General features: G+C 35.9%; 1 protein-coding gene across 2 annotated transcripts in view; it reads left to right on the top strand.

The window, feature by feature from the left end:
• The window catches only part of LOC306854701 (copine-5), a 188124-nt gene extending 176117 nt beyond the window's left edge, over positions 1-12007 (top strand). Inside the window, exons 18-20 of one of the 2 annotated variants that reach the window (XM_079392909.1) lie at positions 8403-8460; positions 9724-9797; positions 10503-12007. In XM_079392909.1, coding sequence (XP_079249035.1) covers positions 8403-8460; positions 9724-9797; positions 10503-10691 — 321 coding nt within the window. In that variant the 3' untranslated portion in view covers positions 10692-12007. The remainder of the gene's footprint in view (positions 1-8402; positions 8461-9723; positions 9798-10502) is intronic. The other variant, XM_079392911.1, reaches the window with a different exon arrangement.
• Positions 12008-24944: the final 12937 nt, after the last annotated feature.

Raw genomic sequence — 24944 nt, forward strand, 5'->3', positions numbered from 1 at the left:
AACAGTAAATAACTTTGCAATTACATGTCAACTAGCAGTCATTAGAGTATTAGCAGACTGTCTATTTAATAACTTCTAACACTTTATTTTGATGGGTCCACAGAAACTTTGCAAATATATGTCAACTTATTCTACTAACCCTAAACCTACCCTAACAGTCTACTCTGAGAGTTAGTAGTCATGTAGTTGCAAATTAATAAGAATTAGTTGACATGTAGTTACAAAGTTACATATAGTTAGTAGAATGTCTAATGTGGACTATCAAAATAAAGTGTAACCAAACTTAACTGTGGTTTATCACACCTGAGTTCAGTTTCTCTAGCCACAACCAGACCTGGTTACTGCCACACTTGTTCGCAATCAAGAAATCACTTAAATAGGACCTGCCTGACAAAGTGAAGTAGACCAAAAGATCCTCAAAAGCTACACATCATGTTGAGATCCAAAGAAATTCAGGAACAAATGAGAAAGTAATTGAGATCTATCAGTCTGGAAAAGGTTATAAAGCCATTTCTAAAGCTTTGGGACTCCAGCGAATCCATCCAAGAGGTTACAAAAGACCCCACAACAACATCTAAAGAACTGCAGGCCTCACTTGCCTCAGTTAAGCTCAGTGTTCATGACTCCACCATAAGAAAGAGACTGGGCAAAAATGGCCGGCATGGCAGAGTTCCAAGACGAAAACCGCTGCTGACCAAAAAGAACATAAAGGCTCGTCTCAGTTTTGCCAGAAAACATCTTGATGATCCCCAAGACTTTTGGGAAAATACTCTGTGGACTGATGAGAGAAAAGTTTAACTTTTTGGAAGGTGTGTGTCCCATCACATCTGGCGTAAAAGTAACACAGCGTTTCAGAAAAAGAACCATACCAACAGTAAAATGTGGTGGTAGTGTGATGGTCTGGGGCTGTTTTGCTGCTTCAGGACCTGGAAGACTTACTGTGATAAATGGAACCATGAATTCAGGTGTCTACCAAAAAATCCTGAAGGACAATGTCCGGCCATCTGTTCGTGACCTCAAGCTGAAGCGAACTTGGTTTCTGCAGCAGGCCAGCTGGGTGACTGTGAGGCGGCCTAGTCGCGGGTCAAAACACCGCTCTTCCGTTCCGATCAGAAAATCCAAAAAGGTTCTCCCCACTCAGTGAGGCGCCCACTGAGAAACCTGATGAAATTGCTCTGGTTATTGGTGATTCTATTGTACGGAACGTGAAAATAGAGACACCAGCCACCATAGTCCATTGTTTACCGGGAGCCAGAGCGCTTGACATCTTGGCAAATTTAAAAGTGCTGTCTAATGCTAAACGTAAATTCAGTAAGATTGTTATCTACGTCGGCGCTAATGATGTTCGACTTGCCAGTCGGAGATCACTAAAAATAATGTTAAAGAGGTGTGTGAACTTGCAAGTATGATGTCAGACACTGTAATATGCTCTGGTCCGCTCCCTGCTTACCGGGGTGACGAGATTCATAGCAGACTGTCGTCACTCAATGGCTGGATGTCTAAGTGGTGCCCGCAGAATAACATAGACTTTATAGACAATTGGACGAGTTTTTGGGGCAGACCTGACCTGTTGAAAAGAGATTAATCCCTCCTGGGGTGGTGCCGCTCTTCTCTCTAGAAATATGGCACCCAGTCTTAGAGTTCGTACTTGACTAACTGGGGCCCAGGTCAGGAAGCAGACAGACTGGCTAAACCGACCATCTGCTAGCCGCCTCACGTCACAGAAGTCAGTTAATTCTCAGCACATAGAGACTCCTTCACCCAGATATCACACTATAGAGACTGTGTCTGTTCCCCGAACTAGAAAATACAGAAAACGCCCAAACCAAATTAATAGTAACAATTTAATTGATGTTCAACAACAAAAAAAAATGTTTACAATACAGAGAAACAATTGATAAAGCTTGGCTTACTGAATATCAGGTCCCTTTCTACAAAAGCACTTTTTGTAAATGATTTGATCAATGATAATAATCTAGATTTGTTCTGTTTGACAGAAACCTGGCTAAAACCAGAAGAATACATTACTTTAAACGAGTCCACCCCCCAAGATTACTGCTATAAAAATGAGCCACATCCGAAAGGTAAAGGGGGAGGTGTTGCAACAATTTATATCAATATTCTCAGTATTTCTCAGAGGGCAGGCTTTAAGTATAACTCGTTTGAAGTTATGGTGCTGCATATAACATTATCTAGAGAAACACGTGTTAGTGATAAATCCCCTATGATGTTTGTACTGGCTACTGTATACAGGCCACCAGGGCACCACACAGACTTTATTAAAGAATTTGCTGATTTTCTATCTGAGTTAGTACTGGGTGCAGATAAAGTCTTAATTGTTGGCGATTTTAATATCCATGTCGATAATGAAAAAGATGCATTAGGATCAGCATTCATCGACATTCTGAACTCTATTGGGGTTAGACAACACATTTCAGGACCTACTCATTGTCGAAATCATACTCTAGATTTAATGCTGTCACATGGAATTGATGTTAGTGGTGCTGAAATTCTGCAGCAAAGCGATGATATCTCAGATCATTATCTAGTCTTGTGTAAACTCCATAAAAGCTAAAACTGTAAATTCTACTCCTTGTTACAAGTATGGTAAAACCATCACCTCTACCACAAAAGACTGCTTTGTAAGTAATCTTCCTGATTTATCTCAATTCCTCAGCATATCCAACAGCGCAGAAAAACTTGATGATGTAACAGAAACTATGGACTCTCTCTTTTCTAGCACACTTGCTCCTTTACGCTTAAGGAAGATCAAAGAAAACAGTCCGACTCCGTGGTATAGTGAGCACACTCGCACCTTAAAGAGAGCAGCCCGGAAAATGGAGCGCAGCTTGAGGAAAACAAAACTAGAGGTATCTCTTTTGGCTATTATTAATTAATCACTGTCATTAGGATATGTCCCCAAAACCTTCAAATTGGCTGTTATTAAGCCTTTCATTAAAAAAACACAAATTGACCCCAAAGATTTTGTTAATTACAGACCGATCTCAAATCTCCCTTTTCTGTCAAAGATACTAGAAAAGCTAGAATCCTCGCAATTATATTCCTTCTTAGAGAAAAATAGAATTTGTGAGGAATTCCAGTCAGGATTTAGACCGTATCATAGCACTGAGACTGAGTTACAAATGACCTGCTTCTATCATCTGATCGTGGTTGTATCTCTCTATTAGTTCTACTGGATCTTAGCGCTGCGTTCGACACTATCGACCACAACATTCTTTTAAATAGACTAGAACACTTTGTTGGCATTAGTGGAAGTCAAATCGATCATGTTTTTTTCAGACCATTCTCTGTAATCCCTAGAGATGGTTGTGCGTGAAAATCCCAGTAGATCAGCAGTTTTTAAAATGCTCAGACCAGCCCGTCTGGCACCAACAACTATTCCACGTTCAAAGTCACTTAAATCCCCTTTCTTCCCCATTCTGATGCTCAGTTTGAACTTTAGCAAGTCGTCTTCACCACATCTATTAATTATGTATTCCTTCCCTTGTTAGCTTGTACTTATTTGAACAATGCCTGAGACTTGGTGTTACGAGCACTTCCTCCGTCTAATTGCCTCTTCAAGATGAATCGCTGTATGTACAGTATTCCCCAATTGTTAGTCGCTTTGGATAAATGTGTCTGCAAAATGACTAAATGTAAATGTACATGTAAATCTATTCAATGCTTTTCTCATTTAACACAGTGACTTTAAATCGTTTTTTGGTCTTTTAATTTCTCAGCCCAAATTCATGTGCAATTTGCATTGTGCATTTTATCTAATTGTATATTAGATAAATAAAACTGCTAAAAATTAGCTTTAGGCAGATAAGATTAAATGTTTCAAATGATTCAAATATGTTAACGGGTTTCTTTTCTTTTCTTTTTTCTTTTCCCAAAAGCCCTGCAAATGTTTCCGTATGACCAACGAGTGTTGATTATTATGAGATTATTAATAACCTGAGTGTATTTTTGAAAGGAGTAATTCAATGCAGTTTTAAAGGGTTACTCCACCCCAAAATGAGAATTGTGTCATTAATCACTTACCCACATGTTGTTCCAAGCCTGTAAAAGCTTTGTTCATCTTCAGAACACAATTTAAAATATTTTGGATGAAAACCGGGAGGCTTGTGACTGTCCCATTGACTGCCAAACTGTCAAGGCACAGAAAAGTATAAAAAACATCGTCAGATTAGTCTAAATAGTACTAATAGTACAAAAAGTATTCTTGGCAGATGGACTATTCTGACAATGTTTTTTATACTTTTCTGTGCCTTGACAGTGTTAATTGTTTGGCAGTCAATGGAACAGTCACAAGCCTCCCGGTTTTCATCTAAAATATCTAAAATTGTGTTCCAAAGACTAACGAAGCTTTTACGGGTTTGGAATGACATGGGGATAAGTGATTGATGACAAAATTTTCATTTTGGGGTGGAGTAACTCTTTAAGGGATTGTGTCCATGATAATCAAGTCAGTAAAATCTGCTTTGCTTATAACAATAAATCTTCAGAAATTCTCCTTTTATGTTCCAAAGAAAAAAATAAAATAGAAAATAACAGCATGAGGTTCTGAAATTACAAGAGGGTTAAAAAATAATGATAGAATTGCCATTTTTCTTGCCAATTTAATTCTCCAAACCATGTCTTTCCTTTAGCAGCGTAATGATAATTTCCTACTGCAGCTGGGTGCTGATGACATTACATTAGCATTCTCCCCAGACCAAATTATAATGCTGTAAGCATGTGAGCGTGCAGATTTTTTTATAAATAAACACGGTGCAGGTAATTTAAGGATTCTCAGAATTGAGTTTTTTCCTCCCATTTTATTCCTAATGTTTGCATGCTTCTGCGTTCATATATGTTGGTGTGGGGGTTCAAGACTGTATGCGTGATGTTGAAGAGCTGTTGTCAAGGAAACTATGGTGAACTAAAAGACTGTTTTGTTTTCTCATTTCTTCAAATCTGTCCTGTCAGTCATGACAGAAGACGATGGCACAAATTGGGCAACCGACTTCAATTATTCATAGTGCCCTGCCTCTCTTTTATGACATGCAGGCATGACAGGACTGTCATAATCTCTGCACTGATAATTTAAGATTGTGGAAATGGGAAACACCTTACAAACCCTGTCAGTAACAGTCAATTTGTTGTTGTGGTCTTTGAGCAAAAAATGAAGATGAAAGTTTTTATTACAGAACATCTCAAAGGGGAAATGGCATTATTATTTTGAGCTCAATCAAACACTCTGCAAGTGCCACATGCAAGTAAAAATTAAGTTTTGAAAAATGAAGCAAGTCAATTTATTTGCCAGTTGATCTGTAAAATTAACTGTAAAATGATCTACACGTTCCAAATATCTACTGAAGAAACAGTTGAAACTTGCAAGTTTTCTTTACCATCAGACATTTAAATCTTTCAAACTTTTCTACACATATACAACTGTGTAGGATCAGTAACATTTTTAATATTTTTGAAAGAAGTTTCTTATCCTCATCAAGGCTGCATTTATTTGATACAGAAAAAAACAGTAATATTGTATATTATTGTAATTTACAATATTGTTTTTCTGTTTGAATATACTTTAAAATATAATTTATTCCTGTGATGAAATGCTGTATTTTCAGTATCATTACTCCAGTCTTCAGTGTCACATGATCCTTTAGAAATCATTCTAATATGCCCATTTATTATACTTTTTTGAAATAGTTGTGCTGTTTGATTGATTGAACCTGTAATGCTTTTTTTCAGCATTCTTTGATGAATGAAAAGTTGAATGGTAATGTATATATTAAAAATTGAAACCCCCAAAATTAACAAAAACCTCCTACAATAAATGGAAATGTGATCAGAGCTACTTAGTGTGGGGAAAAATAATTCACATTATGATAAGATAACTATTAAGTATGGCTCCTCCCAATACAAAATCAGTATCAGTATCAGAGGCATTGATATTTTAAATTATTCTGTTCTCTTTGTACTACGGTCTGAAGTGCAATTTATGCACCCAAGTATGATGCCATTTTTTGGTCTTTTATTTGCATTCAGGTGTGTTCAGGATTCAATTCTACCGTAATAGTATTTGTCTACCTGGTCTCATGACATAAACGTACCTGGGCGCACTTTTTAGCGAGACGCAAAATACGTACCAATAAGTACATATCACTGCAGTTTCCAAAAGAAATGAACACTAGAGGCAGTAAAACTCCAACACCTTTTATTCCTTTTCACACAAATTTACAATTTCAATTAATAAAGTGTAATTTTCGCAAAATTACTTGAAGAATATCATGTTATGACTTCAAAACAATATTAATATGCTGAGAAATTTGAAAACTGATGCTTTTGAACGTCAGCATCACACATAACCAGCTTCATATCTATGGGTTTTCATAGACAGTAGGTTTGTTTGGTAGCTCACGGAGTACTGAGACGTACTTGAGAGGTGAGGAGCTCCGGTTCGAATCCCGTGTAACTACGGTTTGACAAAACAGTTCAAATCTGCATTTAAGGAAGTTCAAATAGCATGGTTATATCAACAAAGGCGTTTTTGTATAAGTTTTGCATTTGTCAACACTATCGGGTAGGTTTAGGGCTGTGTTTGGTGTAGGGCATATTTCCACCACGATAGAGCATTCATTTCTAACGAGGGTCCCCGGATATTTGAATTCTGAACCGTCGGAATACCTATATCAACGTAATAAAAACATGCCAGGGTTTACGTATTGAACCCTACCTGTCAACACTCCCGTATTTCCCGCCCATCGCCCACCCCCCTCCCGTTTTGTTATTTCTCCCGGGAAACTCCCGTAATTTGTATGGCCCAAATCTAGTTATATGAATAATCACATCAATATTTTATTCCAAGGTTGTACAGTTGCCAGATCTTGTATGAAACGCATCACCCAACGCATCACCTCACACAATCAACACGATACACAAATTTCAAACCATTTGTGACCTCAGCCTGGCAACCTACAACCCAGTTGCGCTGTAGATTTCTGCACAAGTAGCAGACGTGGGAAGTTGAATCTACCATCAGTGGTAAAAATGGAAGGAGAAGAGTCAGGTGGATGCTCTGGCGAAGAAAAAACAATATTCGTGTAAATTTAACAACAGCTGCACTGAAGAATTTAATTTCTTGTCTCAAAGCCATATAAACAACGCCCACGCCTTTTGCAAAGTGTGTTGCCCTAATTTTAATATCGGGCATGGTGGGAAAAACGACATATCTCAACATCTTAAATCACAGCGGCACATTCGAGGCACAGAAGGGCAACACATATTATAAACACACAATGTTAATGTTATGTACAATGTTACAAACAATGTAATGTAATTTGTTCCACTGTGTTTCTGTTTCATTAAAAATTCCCGGTCTCCCGCATTTTGGTACCCAAAAGTTGACAGGTATGTATTGTACCCGTGTTTTAGCACTACTTAGTAGATATTTATCTTTAAAACTGCGGCGAAACATGCAGTAAGGTACGTAAAAACACTCTCGCTAAAAAGTGCACCCAGGTACGTTTATGCCATGAGACCAGGTTGATATTTGTACTCCACATTATTTCTCAAGATAACTAGCACACTTCTGTGCTACTTCTGTGATAGTTAGCACACATTCTGCCGAGAGTATGCTAAGTCAATAACTATATTAGGCCATGCTAGCAAACTTGCATTTAACTGGATACTGTCATTAACATTAATTTGTTTACTGCTGCTTTTCTGGCAGCCATTTTTAGTTTTTTTTTTTCTGCTCATAAGGTTGTCATGGGGTCAGATGTGATTTTTTTTTTTTCATTTTGTCTGGCTGTTGTGGTGTAAATAGCTGTGCTGTGTGGCCTTTGCTATTTAGACCGCTGTTCAAATAGTCACTCTGAATCTACTAGCCTTTAATTTAGCAGGGCACATAAATGATGTAAAATGGCTTTTATGGTATATGAGTGTGATGTACATGAGAGGAGGAATGTTTGGTTGTAATTTTCACAGATATCTGGAGGGGGAGTCGGTGGGAGGGCTGCTAGAGATGCGGGTGTCGTGGTGATCATGCTGGCCCCGCCTCCCTCTCCCTTTGCTCACCCTCTAGAACCCTTAAGAGCGTTCTGTTCCATCACTATATAAATAGCTAAACACCTCATCTATCTATCTATCTATCTATCTATCTATCTATCTATCTATCTATCTATCTATCTATCTATCTATCTATCTATCTATCTATCTATCTATCTATCTATCTATCTATCTATCTATCTATCTATCTCTGTCTGTCTGTTTCATTTAATGAATTGTTGTATGAATGTAATGGGTTTTTACTTCGTAAACATGTATACATTCTGCCTGTGTTTCATATATATAACAAAAAAACGTAAAGTTGTGTTTTGAGAACATAAATATTGTTTTGCCATCAGGCTGCCAAGCTTCCCATGTCCATCATTATTGTTGGAGTTGGACAGGCTGAATTTGATGGTAAGTTTTTTGATGGTAAGGGCTGTCAATTTGATATATTAAAGATGAATATTAATTATTTGCATTATTTTCATAAATTAATTATTTATTTATTTACTTATTGGAAAACTCCAACTTTTACTTCATAGAATAAAATAAACATTATCATGTAATAAATAAATATTTTTAACTTGAGCACCTGAAAATGCAAACTTTTGAAAATGCGTTTCAAACTGCGCATTTCATAGTGCATAATACCGTTATCATCATATGTATGACATGTTCAGTCTTTTCTTTTTTTTTTTTTTTTAGTGCAGTCATTGTCATGTAAACATAAATGGTAACTTTTTACTTAAAACCTTTATATATAATGCATTATAAAATATTTAATGCTGTCATTGTGGTTTGTAATGTACTTAATAATGTATTGTATGATCATGATAATAGTAACCACAGTTATAATCCATTATAATGCTTATCTATTAATTGTTACACCTTTAGAATGTATAACACATTAAAACATGATAAACAAACCCTCAAATATTATAATGCATATCAACTTTGGTTTACAACATTTTATGAAAAATATAATGCATTTGAATGTACACTATAAATACCTTTATAATGCACTATTCATAAAGGCTTCAAGTAAATTTTAAGGATATACCCTTAATACCAGCTTAGTGTCCCTGAAGCTGTGTATAGCAATTAGTCAAAGTGCTTTGATAGCAATAAACAGGGTTATTTTTTCTCGGCTGTGTGCACAGTACAGGTAATCTAGAAATCATTTTAGGAGACCTGGTTTGGGTAATAATCAGCTACATTGCATGGGTATTATTAAGCACATACTATCATGTCAGGGCATGTATGAATCTCTCAGACCACTTGGGAAGTTAAGGTGCAAGATGAGCTCCTGTCAGATGAGGCGAGCAGGTCATGAGGAGAGGGCCTGTTGTTTTAGAAGACATTCTCTATGTGCATTCTAGTTACAGAGCTCAATTATATTCAGCTGGTGCCAAAGCAGTAGCCTACCTGATGATCAAGGAAATGATGGCCCTAGTAGTTTTGAGACCCAAAATGACTTTTTCAACTGAATGCATCACTGTGCATACAATAAAAATAGTGAATTTGTTTTTTTATTGTTTAGATTATTTACACACATTTATATCCTTTTAAAACTGTATTTGTTAAAACAAAAATGAAGTGTACTATTTAATTGTTATTTAAATAAATGTCTAAGCACAGGTCCAGTGATTTAAATGTACTTCCTGTGTTTTCCCACAGCTATGGTTGAGTTGGATGGTGATGACATCAGGATTTCCTCAAGAGGAAAATTAGCGGAGCGAGACATTGTCCAGGTGACATCAGTAGTAGTATGGTTTTATTAATACAAGTGATGCTCTTTCAAAGCTTGTTTAAACCACAAGTATCCTAAGTTAACATTCAGGTTTTAAATAGCTGTGACTTGTCACCCCATGTCTCTTTCTTACAGCAATCAAATCCATTAAGCATGAGAATTTTAATTACTAATTCAGTCACTGTGGAACCAAGCCCTCGTGTAAGAGCTCGACACCATAACCCACATTATTATAAAGCAATTCATTATGCAGGTTTTAATTTTCATCTTAATGTAATATGCATAAGCATATATAGACTATCGGACAAAAGTTTGGAATATGTAAAAAAAAAAATTATTGATCGAGAGTGACAGCTAAGACATTTATTTGTAAGATTTCAAGTAAATGTCGTTCTTTTGAACATTCAATTCATCAAAATGTATCATAGTTTCCACAAAAAAAAAAAACAACAACAAAAGAAAAATGTAAAATAAGCAGCAAAAACAGTTTTCAACATTCATAATAATAAGAAAGATCATAATATTTAAATTAATAATTGAGCACCAACAATAATTGAGCACCAGATCAGTATATTAGACATTATATTAGAGGGCCCTTGAATTTTGTGTCGGACAACATGGGGATTTGATTCAAAGAGGTTAAGAAGCCCAATATAAGTGGAAGAATAAATAAATGTGCACGTTGCTTCCTTCCTGCCCCTTACAGTTTGTGCCATTCCGGGATTACATGGACCGGACGGGAAACCACGTGTTGAGTATGGCGCGACTGGCCAAAGACGTTCTGGCTGAGATTCCCGACCAGTTAATTTCTTACATGAAGAGCCGGGGAATCAAACCCAATCCGGAGCCGCCTCCGCACACACCACCAGGACACACACACCACACACAGATCTGAGCGCACGCTCCCAAACCTGCTTTGACACAACAGCTCCTCTCCCTGGAGTCATGGGATAGATGTACCAGAGCTTCTCTTTTCGGGTTTAGCTCCCAGTGTCATCATGTGTTTGAACTCTCCGAGATGCTCTGAGGTACAGTGGCATTCTGTTTGTGCCATTTATATTTTCTGCCCATTTATTAAATTATTTTTTTCCTCGGAAGATGATCCACGAATCGGACCCAAGGGCAGCTTTTTTATTTGTTTTGTTTAAAAATATCTATATCTTGGCCTGTGACTGTTTCTTATTTTGTGGATCAGTTGACAAGAGGACGAAGAGCAGGAGGAGAAGGAGGAGGGTGTTTGTGGTTTCAACTTGTGCCTGTCTGTGACTGTTTCAGTGTTTCAGGACAAGTGTGCCCTAATCTGACATTTGACCTTACTCCACATCGGTATACTAGAGTGTGCGCTTTACGTTTTTAGATTTGTATCGCTTTCATTTCGTATCAGATCAGGCCTGTGTCCATTTAGGTTTATTACGTTAAGCACTGCTTGTGCAAAAATGTTATTTGATGCTCCGTCTTAATCCATTTTGATTTAAGAAAGCATGCATGTGTGAGGAGAGGCAAAATTAATAATTTTGTTCCTATTCATGAATGGTGGGATGAGAGATTTTCACCACAATTTCACCTGCTTCTAAAGTGACTGTAGAAGCACAACTTCATCTCGCTCATGTGCTTTTGTAGGAATGCATAGGGGCCATTTTGGCCGACCCTGCATAAGTGCAGTACAGCCAGTATATGGGTCCTCTCTCCCTCTCAGGCAGAAATGATGCCTGGAGTGTGCTCAGAATCATGTCACCCACTCAACCGTAGTTCATTCACCAATTAATTTTTGTCAAGAGGCTTTTAATCAAGTGAGTGCCTGATGTATCTGTACTCTGCCAGTATAGGGCTGAATGGAGGAGCTTGTGTAATTGAGCACATTACAGTCCTGTCTGGATATAATAACCATGAGCATTTAGCCCTGTGGCTGTGTATGGGGTGTTCATTATCTCCAGATGTATTTCTGCCAACCCATAAGGATTTGACAGAGCATCAAAGCATCAGAGGCTTGTCCCCCAGATGTCATTAATCTATTTAATTCTATCTATTTTAAAATTCAAAATAATGTTTTTTTTGTTGTTTTTTTTAATTCAAACGAGTTGATTATTTGATTTGTATTTATTGCACACAGTATTATTGTTTTTTTTTTATTTTTTTTTAATTTTCACAATTTAAGTCAATTATTCTATTTGTTTTTAAAATAAATGATGATTGTTACACAGCATATACTATATTAACACTACATTTGTCCTTTTTCATGTCAGTAACACATTTTATTCTGTATATTTGTGTGTATATTTATTTTTTTCAGGTTTAAATCAGTTGAATTTCTTCAGTTTAATCAATTTGTATTTCGGACCATAAAATTGCTTTATTTTATTTTATTATAGTTTATTTTATATTTTTATTGTTTTATTTTATATTCTGAATAAATTATTGGATTTTACACAGCATATACCAAATTAATAAAAATTCACTTTTTTTATTTTCTACTAGAAAAACTGCAAGCATGTCGTTAATACATTTGATTCTATATGTGTATGTTTGTCCACCTAAATTTACAATTCTAAATAATGCTTAGTTCAGATTTAAATCTGTTGATTTTCTTAGGTTGAATTGATTGCATTAATTCTGTTTTTAGTAAATTATGAAATAAATTATAGGATTTTTACACACCGTATGCCACATTAATAAATATCCTGCCCTCAAGATAATCACTGGAAAGATTGTTGCTTTTGAAAAAATAAAATAAAATAAAAACATAAAAACCAGCTAATAAACCTCTATCCCAAATGATTCCATGAAAAGGCCAGTGTGATCACTGGAACCAGTTTAACTATGCATATCATCAAATGATTTTACTACACATAGGCTTGGTCGGCTATCATTACAAAATCAATCCAATGTGGGGAACATTTTCTAAATCTAGCGTTTTAGGATATTTTAATGCAACACTAACACTTTGTATTACACAACAGTTCTACACTCACCACAGAGTCTAACTGCCTCATTTTGGTTTTGAAAAACAACAAAACATTATAACTAAAATTACCCACAATCAAAAGCGTCAATGTTTACACTGCTGCAGTTTCCCCAAAGAAGGTCCAGAGATAATCTTGGGAACCATTGATGTCGGATGAATAGGATGTTGCGACAGTAATTGGATTCGTCCATTTCAATGACTTCAAATTAATGACCTTTTCTCAGTAGCAACCCCACACTATTCAGTCTGTTCATCTGTTCATCAGTTCTTTGTCATATGCGAAGTCAGTGACATCAATTCCTTTTTTTTTTTTTCAGGCAGGAACGTCATTGTGCATGTAATATCTGATCTGATCTACTGAATTAACACAGAGGAGATTTGCCCTGTGTGTTTATCTAGAAAAGCACACAAAGGAGGTTCAAGCTTTTTGCATATTCCATAGTGAGAAATTTGATAGCGATGCAAACATCATCACTGCTGTCCAAAGCTAATACTTCTGAAAAAAGTTACAAAAGTTGTCACCTTTTCAATGTGTTACCTTTTCAAAAGGTATAAATATGTACAATTTAAGTACTAATAGGTACCAATGTGCACCCTTTAGAAATAAATAAAGAACAAGGGTGTATCTTTTGAAAAGGTACTGCCCAGCAGCTTTTGTACCTTTTTGAGGGATTTTGATGATCGCATCACTATCCATTTGAGTATCAGATTTTATTTGACCATAAAAATGTTTCTCCACAACACAGGTTTAAGTCCAAATGTATTATTCCTGCACTATACGCAAAAAATGTCATTGTACTTAATGTGACTCATAAGAACTGAAAACAGGAGGAAGCAAAAATTATATGAAAAATTGCTTGTACAAAACCCAACAGCATTGTGATCAGCATTAAATTTGAAAAAAAAACTACCAAACTGTATGCTGAAATAAATGCTGCCCATTCACGCAGAATGTCCTTGCGTAAAAAAAAAAAAAAAAGTTACACTGCACACAAAATGGCAAAAAAACAAAAAATTTTAAAAGCTGAAATTCTTTTAACTTCACATGATTTTTTAAAAATGTGCCGCACTGGTCAAATATGTTCATTTAACCAGCGCATGTTTACATAGATAAAAACAACTACGAAGTGTTTTTAAAGCAAAAATACAGTCAACACCACAGTGGTTAATGGGAATTGAGAGTATGTTTTCCAGCATGGAACTACAAATGTTTACAGTTTTTCGTAAGCAATTCTCATTTCTCTGAAACATTAAGGGAGCACTTTACTGTCATAGGCCTGCTTTAAATAGGCATCTGTTTGTTTCCCTTTCTTGAGATGATGTTGTAAGAAAACTGATTTATTTTTGTTCCTGCCTGGAATGTACGATAAGCCATTAAATACAGTGTTCAGCAAAGAAAATGTCCAGCGTTTGTGAGGATTGAATCGCTTCATAAGACAGCGTAGAGGATGTATGTATACCTGTATTACAGGAAGTGTGTGACGCAGGACCTGTAACAAATACATTGAGCGCTGTTCACATGTAAAATACTGTAGAGACTGTTTTCATTGGAATACTTGTGCATGTATGGCCTGAAATTTAGTGGACTGATTGGGATTGTTTTCTCTTGCTATTTCTCTAGTTATGTTGGGATGTTTTATACATATATATACAGTATATTACAATATATTTTAATAATCATAATTCATTTTCACCTGAGGCATTGGCAGCCAACCAGCGTATCATAACCATTATTATTGTAACTTGTAATATACATATAAATCACAAACATTATGTTCTTTAAATATTTATTTTCATTAATGCAACCATTTTTAGCATTTTATTGTTATTATTATCATTTGTTTTGCATGTTTGCTCCCAACAAATTCTATTGTACATGATCTTTGTCATACGGTGGGTTGTGAAATGCTTTGTATTGAAATGCCTTAACTAAATAAGAATAAAAAATGAAGTCTTTTACAAACTCTTGTTCATGCACTTTGCAGAGTATATGTATTTATAGCTGCTGGTTGACTGTATGTTGAAAGGTTTCCACCATTATCACGCTCACTTCGAGACTGTGGCCCTTAATGTTCTCCGCTCCTGTTGAGTCATGCAGGAAACCTGTGACACGTTCAACAGTTCTTCACAGCTAATGAAGAGACCCAAATAAATTAGAGCTTCAGAAGGCGACAAGAGTCACATTCAGAACGCATCAGACTATTTTGAGACAATGAGTGTGTAATATTTTCAAGGCACTTTCAGTTCAGTTTCATTAACAAAAATGTCACTGACTAAAAGGAAAACGTGGAGGAAAAGGAGAGAGAAAACATAGAGGGAATAAAGAAAATAGATCATTACTGATACAATGAACAGAAATACTATGCTGTGTTTCATGGGAGTGATGCTTCAGGACCCTCATTTTGCATTGGACATAAAGTGCCAAAGATGTTTACCACATTAAAGTAAGCAAAAGCTTAAACCTTAACATTTATTAACCCTGTAAATCCTGACATAAGAAATAATAAACATGGAACATAAAATGGAAGAGTTTATTTTAGACAAACCATATAAGATTATACTCGAGGAGTATTAAATACTAGTTTTATTCAGAGACCCAAACAGAGCAACAATATGCAAATTGGTACAGTTGCTGATATTTACATGGCCACAAGTTAGATGGCTTGTAATGTAAATCAATGAGATCTTTATAACAGTATAGCATACTACTTACATAAAATGCATATAAAAATCAGTCGCTCTATATCTCCAATAATATATATTTTTGTAAGATTATATTTAAATGCTTACTTCATTGATCAAAGCTCCAAAGTTTTAATTCAGTGTAATACTGATGATTAAGACATGCCCTGAATAAATGAATTAATAAATGAATGAATAAAAAAAAAAAAAAAAAAAAAAAAAACAGCTGGTTGGCTGATTTTAGCAGGTTGGTTTTAATTTAAGTGGTTCTATCTATCTATCTATCTATCTATCCATCCATCCATCCATCCATCCATCCATCCATCCATCCATCCATCCATCCATCCATCCATCCATCCATCCATCCATCCATCTATTAGGGGTGGCACGGTACATGTATTCGTACCGAACCGTTACAGGCATCTTGGTTCGGTGCATGAGGCCTTACAGCGAATACAGGCAATTCACCCTCAATCCAGAAGGGGGTGCCCGCAGTAATGCAACGCTGTTTGATAACCGCCAGCAGCAGAACAGTGAATGCTATGTAGCGCCATACGTAGCCTTAACCCGTTTAATCCCAAATTGTTCCCAGACATGAAATTATCCAAATGATGTGTCATTAGTAACAATCAATTATCAATTATAATCAATAATTATTATTTTTTAAAAATTTTGGAAAAGTGTGTGAAAAATTGTGTTTTTGGTTGGGATAATGCGTGTACTGAAATAACATATTTCTGCAGTCATAAAAAAATGCCCAGCTATTTTAAACTGTTTGATCACATTCTAGGGTTACTATTATGCATAAAAAAACCTTATGCAACATTGATAGGAACACTGAGATAAAAGACAAAAAAATTCAACCATGACCGCATTTCAGAATTGTTACTTTTTTGTAAAATATAACATCAAAATTTTATATTAATGCTATGAGTATTACAACATCATTATTGTAAATTTTGTGTAACATTTGAATTTTTAATTTAATGCAATATTTTGTCATTGCAACATTTTATTGTCATTTTCACTAGCAACTGCAATTGGATTTATATTGTATACCTAAGTTCACTGGTCATCTTAGACAAACAAAACTTTTCTCCTAATTGTGAATGGATTATGTAGAGAAACCGAGCAAAGAGTGCTCCTCTTAAGGCACAGTACACTTGACCGGAAATGACCGAGCTGGCTTATCTACAACCAGGAAGTAACCGTTGTGGCGGGAGGAGCAAACGACAGACACAGTGGGTGTAGCGTCAAGCCTCTGAGAGGTTTTTATTAACCAAAATAATAAAAGAAAGTGTCCAAAAGGGGGTAAAAGTGTCCAGAATAAACATCCGGACTGCGGGTCCGGCAGCTCGCGTCTTTGGCGGTGCGGGAATCCTCTCAACGCTCCCTTCCTGGACCCACGAGGACACCAGTGTGCATGCACGGGGAAGAGACCGGTCTCCTGAGGAGAGGCGCGCTCGGTATTTAAACAGCGGCGGTGATGAGGCTCTATTCACATCAGGTGCGTCGGGAGCCTGGTGAAGGGCGGCGAATATGGGACGGGGTGGTGATGATAATAAAGGGGGGGAGGCAGCCGACTCGTCACACCGTGCATAAGGTCAATTTGCATTAATCATGTGCAGAGTTGTTGAGAAACAGAGTTGCGACAACGGAAGTTCAAAACGCTTGATCGTCACGTGATTCACAAAGACCTCAAATAGTTAAGGAAGTTCATAGCGGGCAATTGGAATGCATTGAGTTAGAGAGACAGAACTGTGATTTTTGGTAATAAGTAGACAATAAAATTATTTATTTACATTATTTATAAAATAATGTATATGCAGCATATGTAGCTGTATCAGTGTTGTTTTTAAAAGATAAAATCCGCTAATATTTGAGGATTAATTTGGTCAGCTACCCTTACCTGCCTTGTTAACATATTTTAGGCTAAAGTTACCATTGTAAAAGTCCATGTTATATAGGTCTTTTACCGAGTTGACTTCAGGCTCTGAATATATATATATATATATAGATAGATGTATGAATGTGTGTATGTTGTAGTCAAGTGCAATCACATCTAAATGTTCATTTTTGCATTACTAATCTCATGCTAAATATTAAGTTTGTTCTTAGAAAATGCATTCCAAATAAGTGAAGATATTTTAAGATCAAGTGAAAATGAATCTTGTTTAATGTTTTTGATTCGTGTGCACCCCTCAGTTATCAATATATAAAAATATATTTGTAGTATAGTCAAATTTAAAACATTTTTACACATTTAATCATATATTTTATGTATGTTGACTTTTGCTATGCTCTTATTTACAGCAATCTATTTATACATTTATAATAAACTATACATATAATTAAATAAATATTTCACATGTATTTGTATAGCACTTTTTTATACACAGTTTCAAAGCAGCTTTACAGAAAATGAATGTTTCTATATTACAAATAAGAGTATTGTTAACAGGTGTAAAGGTGTCAAAGTAATGTTCCTATGGCAGAAATTATCTAAAATTAGGCTGTACAAATCATGCAGTTATGTAATTTCATGTATTCAGAAAAAATGAAACATGTAAACAGAAACAATGAACAAATTAATGCAATGGTTACATGATGTGATCATTACAATGCAAGGACAATTTAGCAGTTTTGTATGTTTATTCAGAGTCAGCTTCATCTGAAGTCCTCTCAAGGGTTGGCGTGATCTCTTCACAAGCGGTGGGTCATCTGAAGTCTTCATGAGAAGCTGGATATAGTCGGCAGGAGCAATCTATAGATTACACCAACAAAATGTGATGGAATCACACTTGGGAACTGGCACTTTTTCACAAAGAAGAGGGAGAGACTTGCCAAACCCAGTGAAGAGACTCATTGTGAGGGTGATGTCTCATTACAGGGAGTCTTCAGGTGGTTCTTGTTCTGAGCAAGATGGAGCATCACTTAACCATTTCTCCTGTGTTTTTCTCCTTCTCTATCACATTTCAGTCCTGTGGCATCACTGCTCCTTCAACACAGTACTTCTATAGTTGCTGAGTAAGTATAAAATACAGTAATAATGTACAGGTTTACTGTGATTACTTCTATAAAATAGTAGTGGTATATAAAACATTTTAGGAAATTTAGTCTAGCGTAATACTGAAATGAAAACTGCTCACCTATTTTAAACTTTATCACGCATCCTTTGAAATAAATCAGAGTCTATTAAATAACTCCCCACATTTAAAAGCCTTAATTACACAATGATGTATGAAACTGCATGTAGAGAATGAATATCATCCCGTAAATCTACTAATTAAGTGAGGAATAATCTAATAATGATCCGTTTTAATGCACAAGGCAATTTGATTAGCTGCTGATAATATACAATTTGTTTCTGTAAATCTATCAAAATTTTTCTAAATCTCATCTTCGGATACTAAAACACATTTGCACTAATCACTAATCAAATTAGGATGTCCTAATATTGGTGCAGAGGACTTTGAATATTACTATTTTAGATAAAGGTTGTAATACAGATGGTATAATAACACATATAAAAACAATAATGGAGAATAGGAATATTGTATTTCTCTCAGTTTATGCCCCTTGTACTCCTGACCCTACTTTTTTCTCTGTTTTGTCAACCTATCTCTTGAAGTTTTCGGATTTTGAAATTGTATTGGGTGCAGATACGGATTCTGTAATGTCGCATATCCTAGATAGATCTGGACCAAAGGAATCACACTCTCAAGCTTTGTGTTCTGACAAACTTCGGCAATGTGTAACCTCATCCTCGTTGGTGGATAGTTGGGGTTTATTAAATCCTTCTGTCTTGCACTTTCTTTTCTGCTACTCTGTCCAATGGACTCATAATAAAGTAAACATTCTGGGAGATATCTATGATGATAGTGGTTTAAAATCATCCATAATCTCAAAACTCAATATAATCTACCTACTTTTTTATGTATTTGCGCATTATATCGGCTCTACGGGTGTATGGGGTGCCTTGAAACTCTCAACTGCCTGTTCACCCTTTGTGCAAACTAATCCTTCCTTCTGAGGAATCTCCCTCCTCTGCTTCAGTCATCTATCTCTTTCTTCTTGAGCATTCATACAAACCTTTATCTATTACTACTGTTTGGGCTAAGGATCTTAATGAGGATGTGCATGTTTTATTTTCCGATCAGATATGGGGTATGTTTAAATTGTCTTCTAAAAAGCCTAATCACCAAATGATTCATTGGAAATTGCTGCATAGGGTTTACCTGACTCCAATGAAACGTTTTTATATGAATCTGTCGTCTTCTCCTAAGTGTAATCCCCTTAGAGTTTTAGGCATGTTTTTGCTTTTTTTTTTGGGGGGGGGGGGGTGCCCCTCTGTCTCACTTTTTGGACTCAGCTCTCACAGGACCTATCATATTTGTTGGGTACTGAGATATGTTTGACTCCTCGCCATTTTTTCATAAATTACTTTTGGGACTTCACCTCTTGCACTATATACACCTCTTCTTCGCTACTTTTGAACAGAATGAAGATGTCCAAATTTTTTCTTATTTTGTAGAAATATATATTTTTTTCCATTTAGTACTGTCCTTCGGAAGCAACAGAAGCTACTTGCATGTTTCCTGGAAGACAAATTAAGTACAATTTACCTTGATCTTCAAATTCAAAAAGTTTTCACCTCCGGCTCTTAATGCATAGTGTTTCCTTCTGGAGCATCAGTGAATGTTTGAACCTTTTTTTTAATATATATTAAATAATTTATTATTATTATTTATTTATTTTTTAAGTCTACCATGGGGTGGGTTCTAAATTTGTACAGCTGCTTTTTGTTTTATACTATTGTTCGCAGGTAAATAAAATAAATAAATAACAAACAATTAAAGGGCCAGGAACTGATATGACCTTCTGTTAGATATTTGCCTTTACACTACTTGTAACTTTTAATTATTTCTCAATTTGAATGGGGAATTGAGCTGTCATATCTTGGATTTAAAGCCATGTGAGGATCACAGCCTTGAACCTGCTAATTCAAACCGTGACTTGTTCTTGTAGATGATTTCTAATTGACACCTGAATCAATGAGACTCAGTGAATGTGTTGCCACTTTTTTCTTTCTCTCTCCCTCTCTCTCGCTCTTATGCACACATGCAGTTCCTTTCCTTAATGAGAGGCTCTGCCTCTGTGCCATCTGGGGGACTCGAGCAGCTGTCAGAGCCTCAAATCTGATCTGAGACCAGGCACCTGCCGGCCTCCTCTGCACCCACACAATTAGAAACACATTCTCATAAGGACTCTGTGTGAACTGTGTCCTGTCTGACAGATGAATCCAGACCAATATGTGCAATGCACCTCAATAAATGTGTGCTCTCATTAGCTTAATGCTACACTCATCTATGTAAATATCTTGAGGGATGACAGTGGCCACAAGGGTGTATTTATAATACTTCATTGCAGACATAGTTGATTTTAAAAAAATAAAAAAACCTTTTAGGCATCCAGTAATTATTCCAGGGTTGTGATTAGGCCTATACATAATACTCTTTTGCCTTGAGCAGGGCCTCCCAAGGGATCTATTTATGATGGAAAAGAAAGGTAAGTGAAATATGAACTGAGATTTTTTTTTCTATGATAAATGATGTGCAGTCATAATTTGCATGTTCCTATGAAGAAACTGAAAAAAATAAATCATTTTATGGTTGATTTATTTTAAAGTGGTTACATCATTTTAAACTTTGCACACACAAAAAAAAGTTAATTTTTTTTTTGTCCATCAATGGAGGAGCACTGCATAAAATGATAACTGCAGCATATTATTAAAATCATTCAAGTCTCAAAATAAAAGCAGTTAAGTCTGATTGATGAATGAATAATTCCTTTAATCAGCTGAGTTCACAACAACGATCTAAATATTCTATTCACGGTTCTATTCTGGTTGAGTTCAACCCTGTGATTCAGTTGCCATGGATAATATCTCACTATGATGGCATTTTTGTCTGTTTATCACACAACTATTCTATGACATAAGACTTTCGCATATGAGTCATTTGTCATAATGAGTCATAAAGTCCCTTTATGAGAGGTAAAGACAGTAACGGATCTTGTTCAATCACTTTATTTTGTAAGGATACACCCATTATAATAGTTGTACAGAGCTATGCATCAACTGCCCTTCCATTATTCTCTGTTTCAGACTGTGGTGGCCTCTTTTGAGACAGGCTAATGTCCTATGAAGTACACTGGCGTCCTCTGCTGGCCCTTGAGTAACGATCACGAGCATGACATGAGTTTGAGAGACCAACGGTAAACCACTTCTGATATCGTTTGTTTATTCAGGCAGATGTATATAACTTTTTGTTTAAGAGAAGGTGCAGCAGTTTGCAACTTGAAAGTGCAAGGTTTCCGGTGTCATTCCTGTTATTTACATTTAGAAAAGCTGCTTGATGCAAAATGGTATCACATTATTCAATTCATTATGATAATATTTAATACACTTGTTTTGTAGCGCAAATAGTTTTACAGTTGCTGCATTTTTTTGGGGATAAATTTAGTTATTGTGTTTTTTTTTTTTTTTTTTCATTGTGTTACAACTTATATAAAATATATATAACTTATTTATTATGCACTGATGTAAAAATTCCCATGTCGCAATCTTGGAGAGCTCTACAACAATATTTATAATCAGAATTACAATGAGAATGAGCTTTATTGCCAGGTATGTTTGCACATACGAGGAATTTGTTTTAGAAACAGAAGCTCCACAGTGAGACAGAATGACAGCAACAGGACAGGACACAGATGATAATAATAATAATAATAATAATAATACAAATAATGTACAAATATACAAAATGGACAATATGCAAAATAGCACAAACACAATATACAAAATAGACAATTCAGTATGTACGGGTATGTTAGGAGCAAATTTTAAATGTAATAAGTATGTGTGTTAAAAAAAAAAAAAAAAGTATGATGGTGTTGTGTGTTTCATGCTTATTGTTAAGAGTGCAAATGTTCATGAGATGGATTGCCTGAGGGAAGAATCTGTTCCTGTGTCTGGCTGTTCTGGTGCTCAGAGCTCTGTAGCGTCGACCAGACGGTAACAGTTCAAAGAGGGAGTGTGCTGGATGTAAGGGGTCCAGAGTGATTTTACCAGCCCTTTTGCTCACTCTGGATAAGTACAGTTCTTGGAGAGTGGGGAGGCTTGTACCAATGATTCGCTCAGCAGTCCGGACTACCTTCTGTAGTCTTCTGAGGTCAGATTTGGTAGTTGAGCTGAACCAGACAGTTATTGAAGTGCAGAGGACGGATTCAATGATGGAAACTGTTTCAGTAAGTCCTGTGGCAGGTTGAACTTCCTCAGTTGGCGAAGGAAGTACAACCTCTGCTGGGCCTTTTTAACAATAGAGTCAATGTGATTGTCCCACTTCAGGTCCTGAGAGATGGTGGTGCCCAGGAATCTGAATGACTCCACTACAGTCACGGTGCTGTTCATGATGGTGAGTGGGGGAGAGCAGGGGGCTTTCTCCTGAAGTCCACGATCATCTCCACAGTTTAGAGCGTGTTGAGCTCCTGGTTGTTAAGACTGCACCAGACATCCAGCTCCTTAACCTCCTGTCTGTAAGCAGACTCACCTTCCTGGATGAGGCCGATCAGTGTGGTGTCATCTGCAAACTTATAATAACTTATAATTAAAATAATATAAAACTTATAATAACTTATCATTAAAATAATATCCACCTTCACCCTGTACTGTCATCTTCATTGAATTTATCTCAGTAGTTTTCCATAGTAGTCTATATCTGGTAACAACGATAAAAATATATATATATATATATATATTTGAACAAGTTATTTAACCAGGGAGGAACATTTGGGTAGCACTACACTGACTGAAGCACGTTGGTTTTGAGATGACCTGGCGCCCCCTGGTGGGTATCTCTTTACAGTAAGTATTCTACAGTCTTTGTGGGTATTTGATGTTAAAATACTGTTGTTGAGTAGGCTATTGACTGCCAAGAGCATGTAGCTTCAATCAGTAAATATATCAAAATGGCAAAGCAGAGGGGATTTTTAATTTTTTTTTGTGAACTAATTAAATGCAAATATGTTCTTGTAAAGCTATTTTACATCTTAAGAAGGCTTTCAAGAGTGTAAGGCTTATGAACTATTAGTATGGTATGTTTTTATCCTGTCTGGACAGAAATGGAGTAAAAATCAGCAGTGCAGGTGGGGCAGTCACAAAGTGGTCCATCAATCTCACAATCACTGTAATCCTAAATGCTCTGTGCTTGTTGTCAGTATTGGCTGCACTAATCGGTCTGTCCACTGGGTAGCTAGATGTCTCACATGCTTCAAATAACTAATCAAAGACGACAGACAATATAAAACAGAATATTACGGTTTTAATAAGAAAAATGGGTGTGTCAGAAGATAAATGATTTTACTCGAGTTTAAAATATAAAGATAAACAAATGGTTTCCCACTGTTTTTTTTTTCCGTAAAACCAAAGTATATGTCCATTTGTAACAGAATCTAACAAATACTTGTTTGTCTGTTGGCATTGTTTTTTCCCCTGTGTTCACTGCTGTGTGTACACCTGGATGGGTTAAATGCAGAGCTCCAATTCCGAGTATGGGTCACCATACTTGGCCACACACCACTTCCCTTCCTTCCCTTCCCTTCATTTTGCCTTTGGTCTCCTCCACTTACATTGAATCAAAACCAACTGTTATTTGTCAAATGAGCACAGACAGAATCATATACTGGAAAACTGTGAGCTCTTTAATGATACAAAAGAGAGAGACAGTCTCTTACTCTTACAGTCAATGAGATAAGCTGCTGCAACCTATATGAAATCATTTTTACAAAGACGCACAAAAATATTTAAACAATCTGATTTATCTGGTTATCAAATTCTTATTTTGATTTCCATATAATTGGCTAGTTCTGATTAACATATAATATGACCTTTTACACTTATAATATGCTTCACATGCTTTAAATCAGCTAATACTTGGGTTAGTTCACCCAAATGAAAACCTCATTATTAGTTCACCCTTTTACCTTATTATTATTATTTTATTTGTGTTGTTGTTGTTTCTTTGTTTTTTTAATAGGTAACACTTTATTTAATGTGTCCTTGTTACACGTTACATGTACTTACTATTACAATAACAATAAATTATGCATAATTACATGCAAATAACCCTAAACCAAACCCTAATCCTAACCATAACCATTTAAAAAGTACACATATTTAATTAATATTACTCAGTAATTAAATGTATAATTACACAGTAAAGGACACCTTAAAATAAAATGTAACCAGAAAATATTTTAACGAATGTCCACTGAGTTCTATGGTATGTACATTAATTAATTAAATGTGGATAGGTCTTTAAAAATGCAAAGGTTTGTTCCACTACTCTGCTAGGATTACGCCATTATAACCCTCCTCTCTGTTATTTGTCCATTATATGGTAATTTACTGCTGCTACAGAAAGACAGCAGAAAAATCAGAATGCG

This window comes from Barbus barbus (assembly GCF_936440315.1).
Source record: "Barbus barbus genome assembly, chromosome: 35".
Lineage (NCBI taxonomy): Eukaryota > Metazoa > Chordata > Actinopteri > Cypriniformes > Cyprinidae > Barbus > Barbus barbus.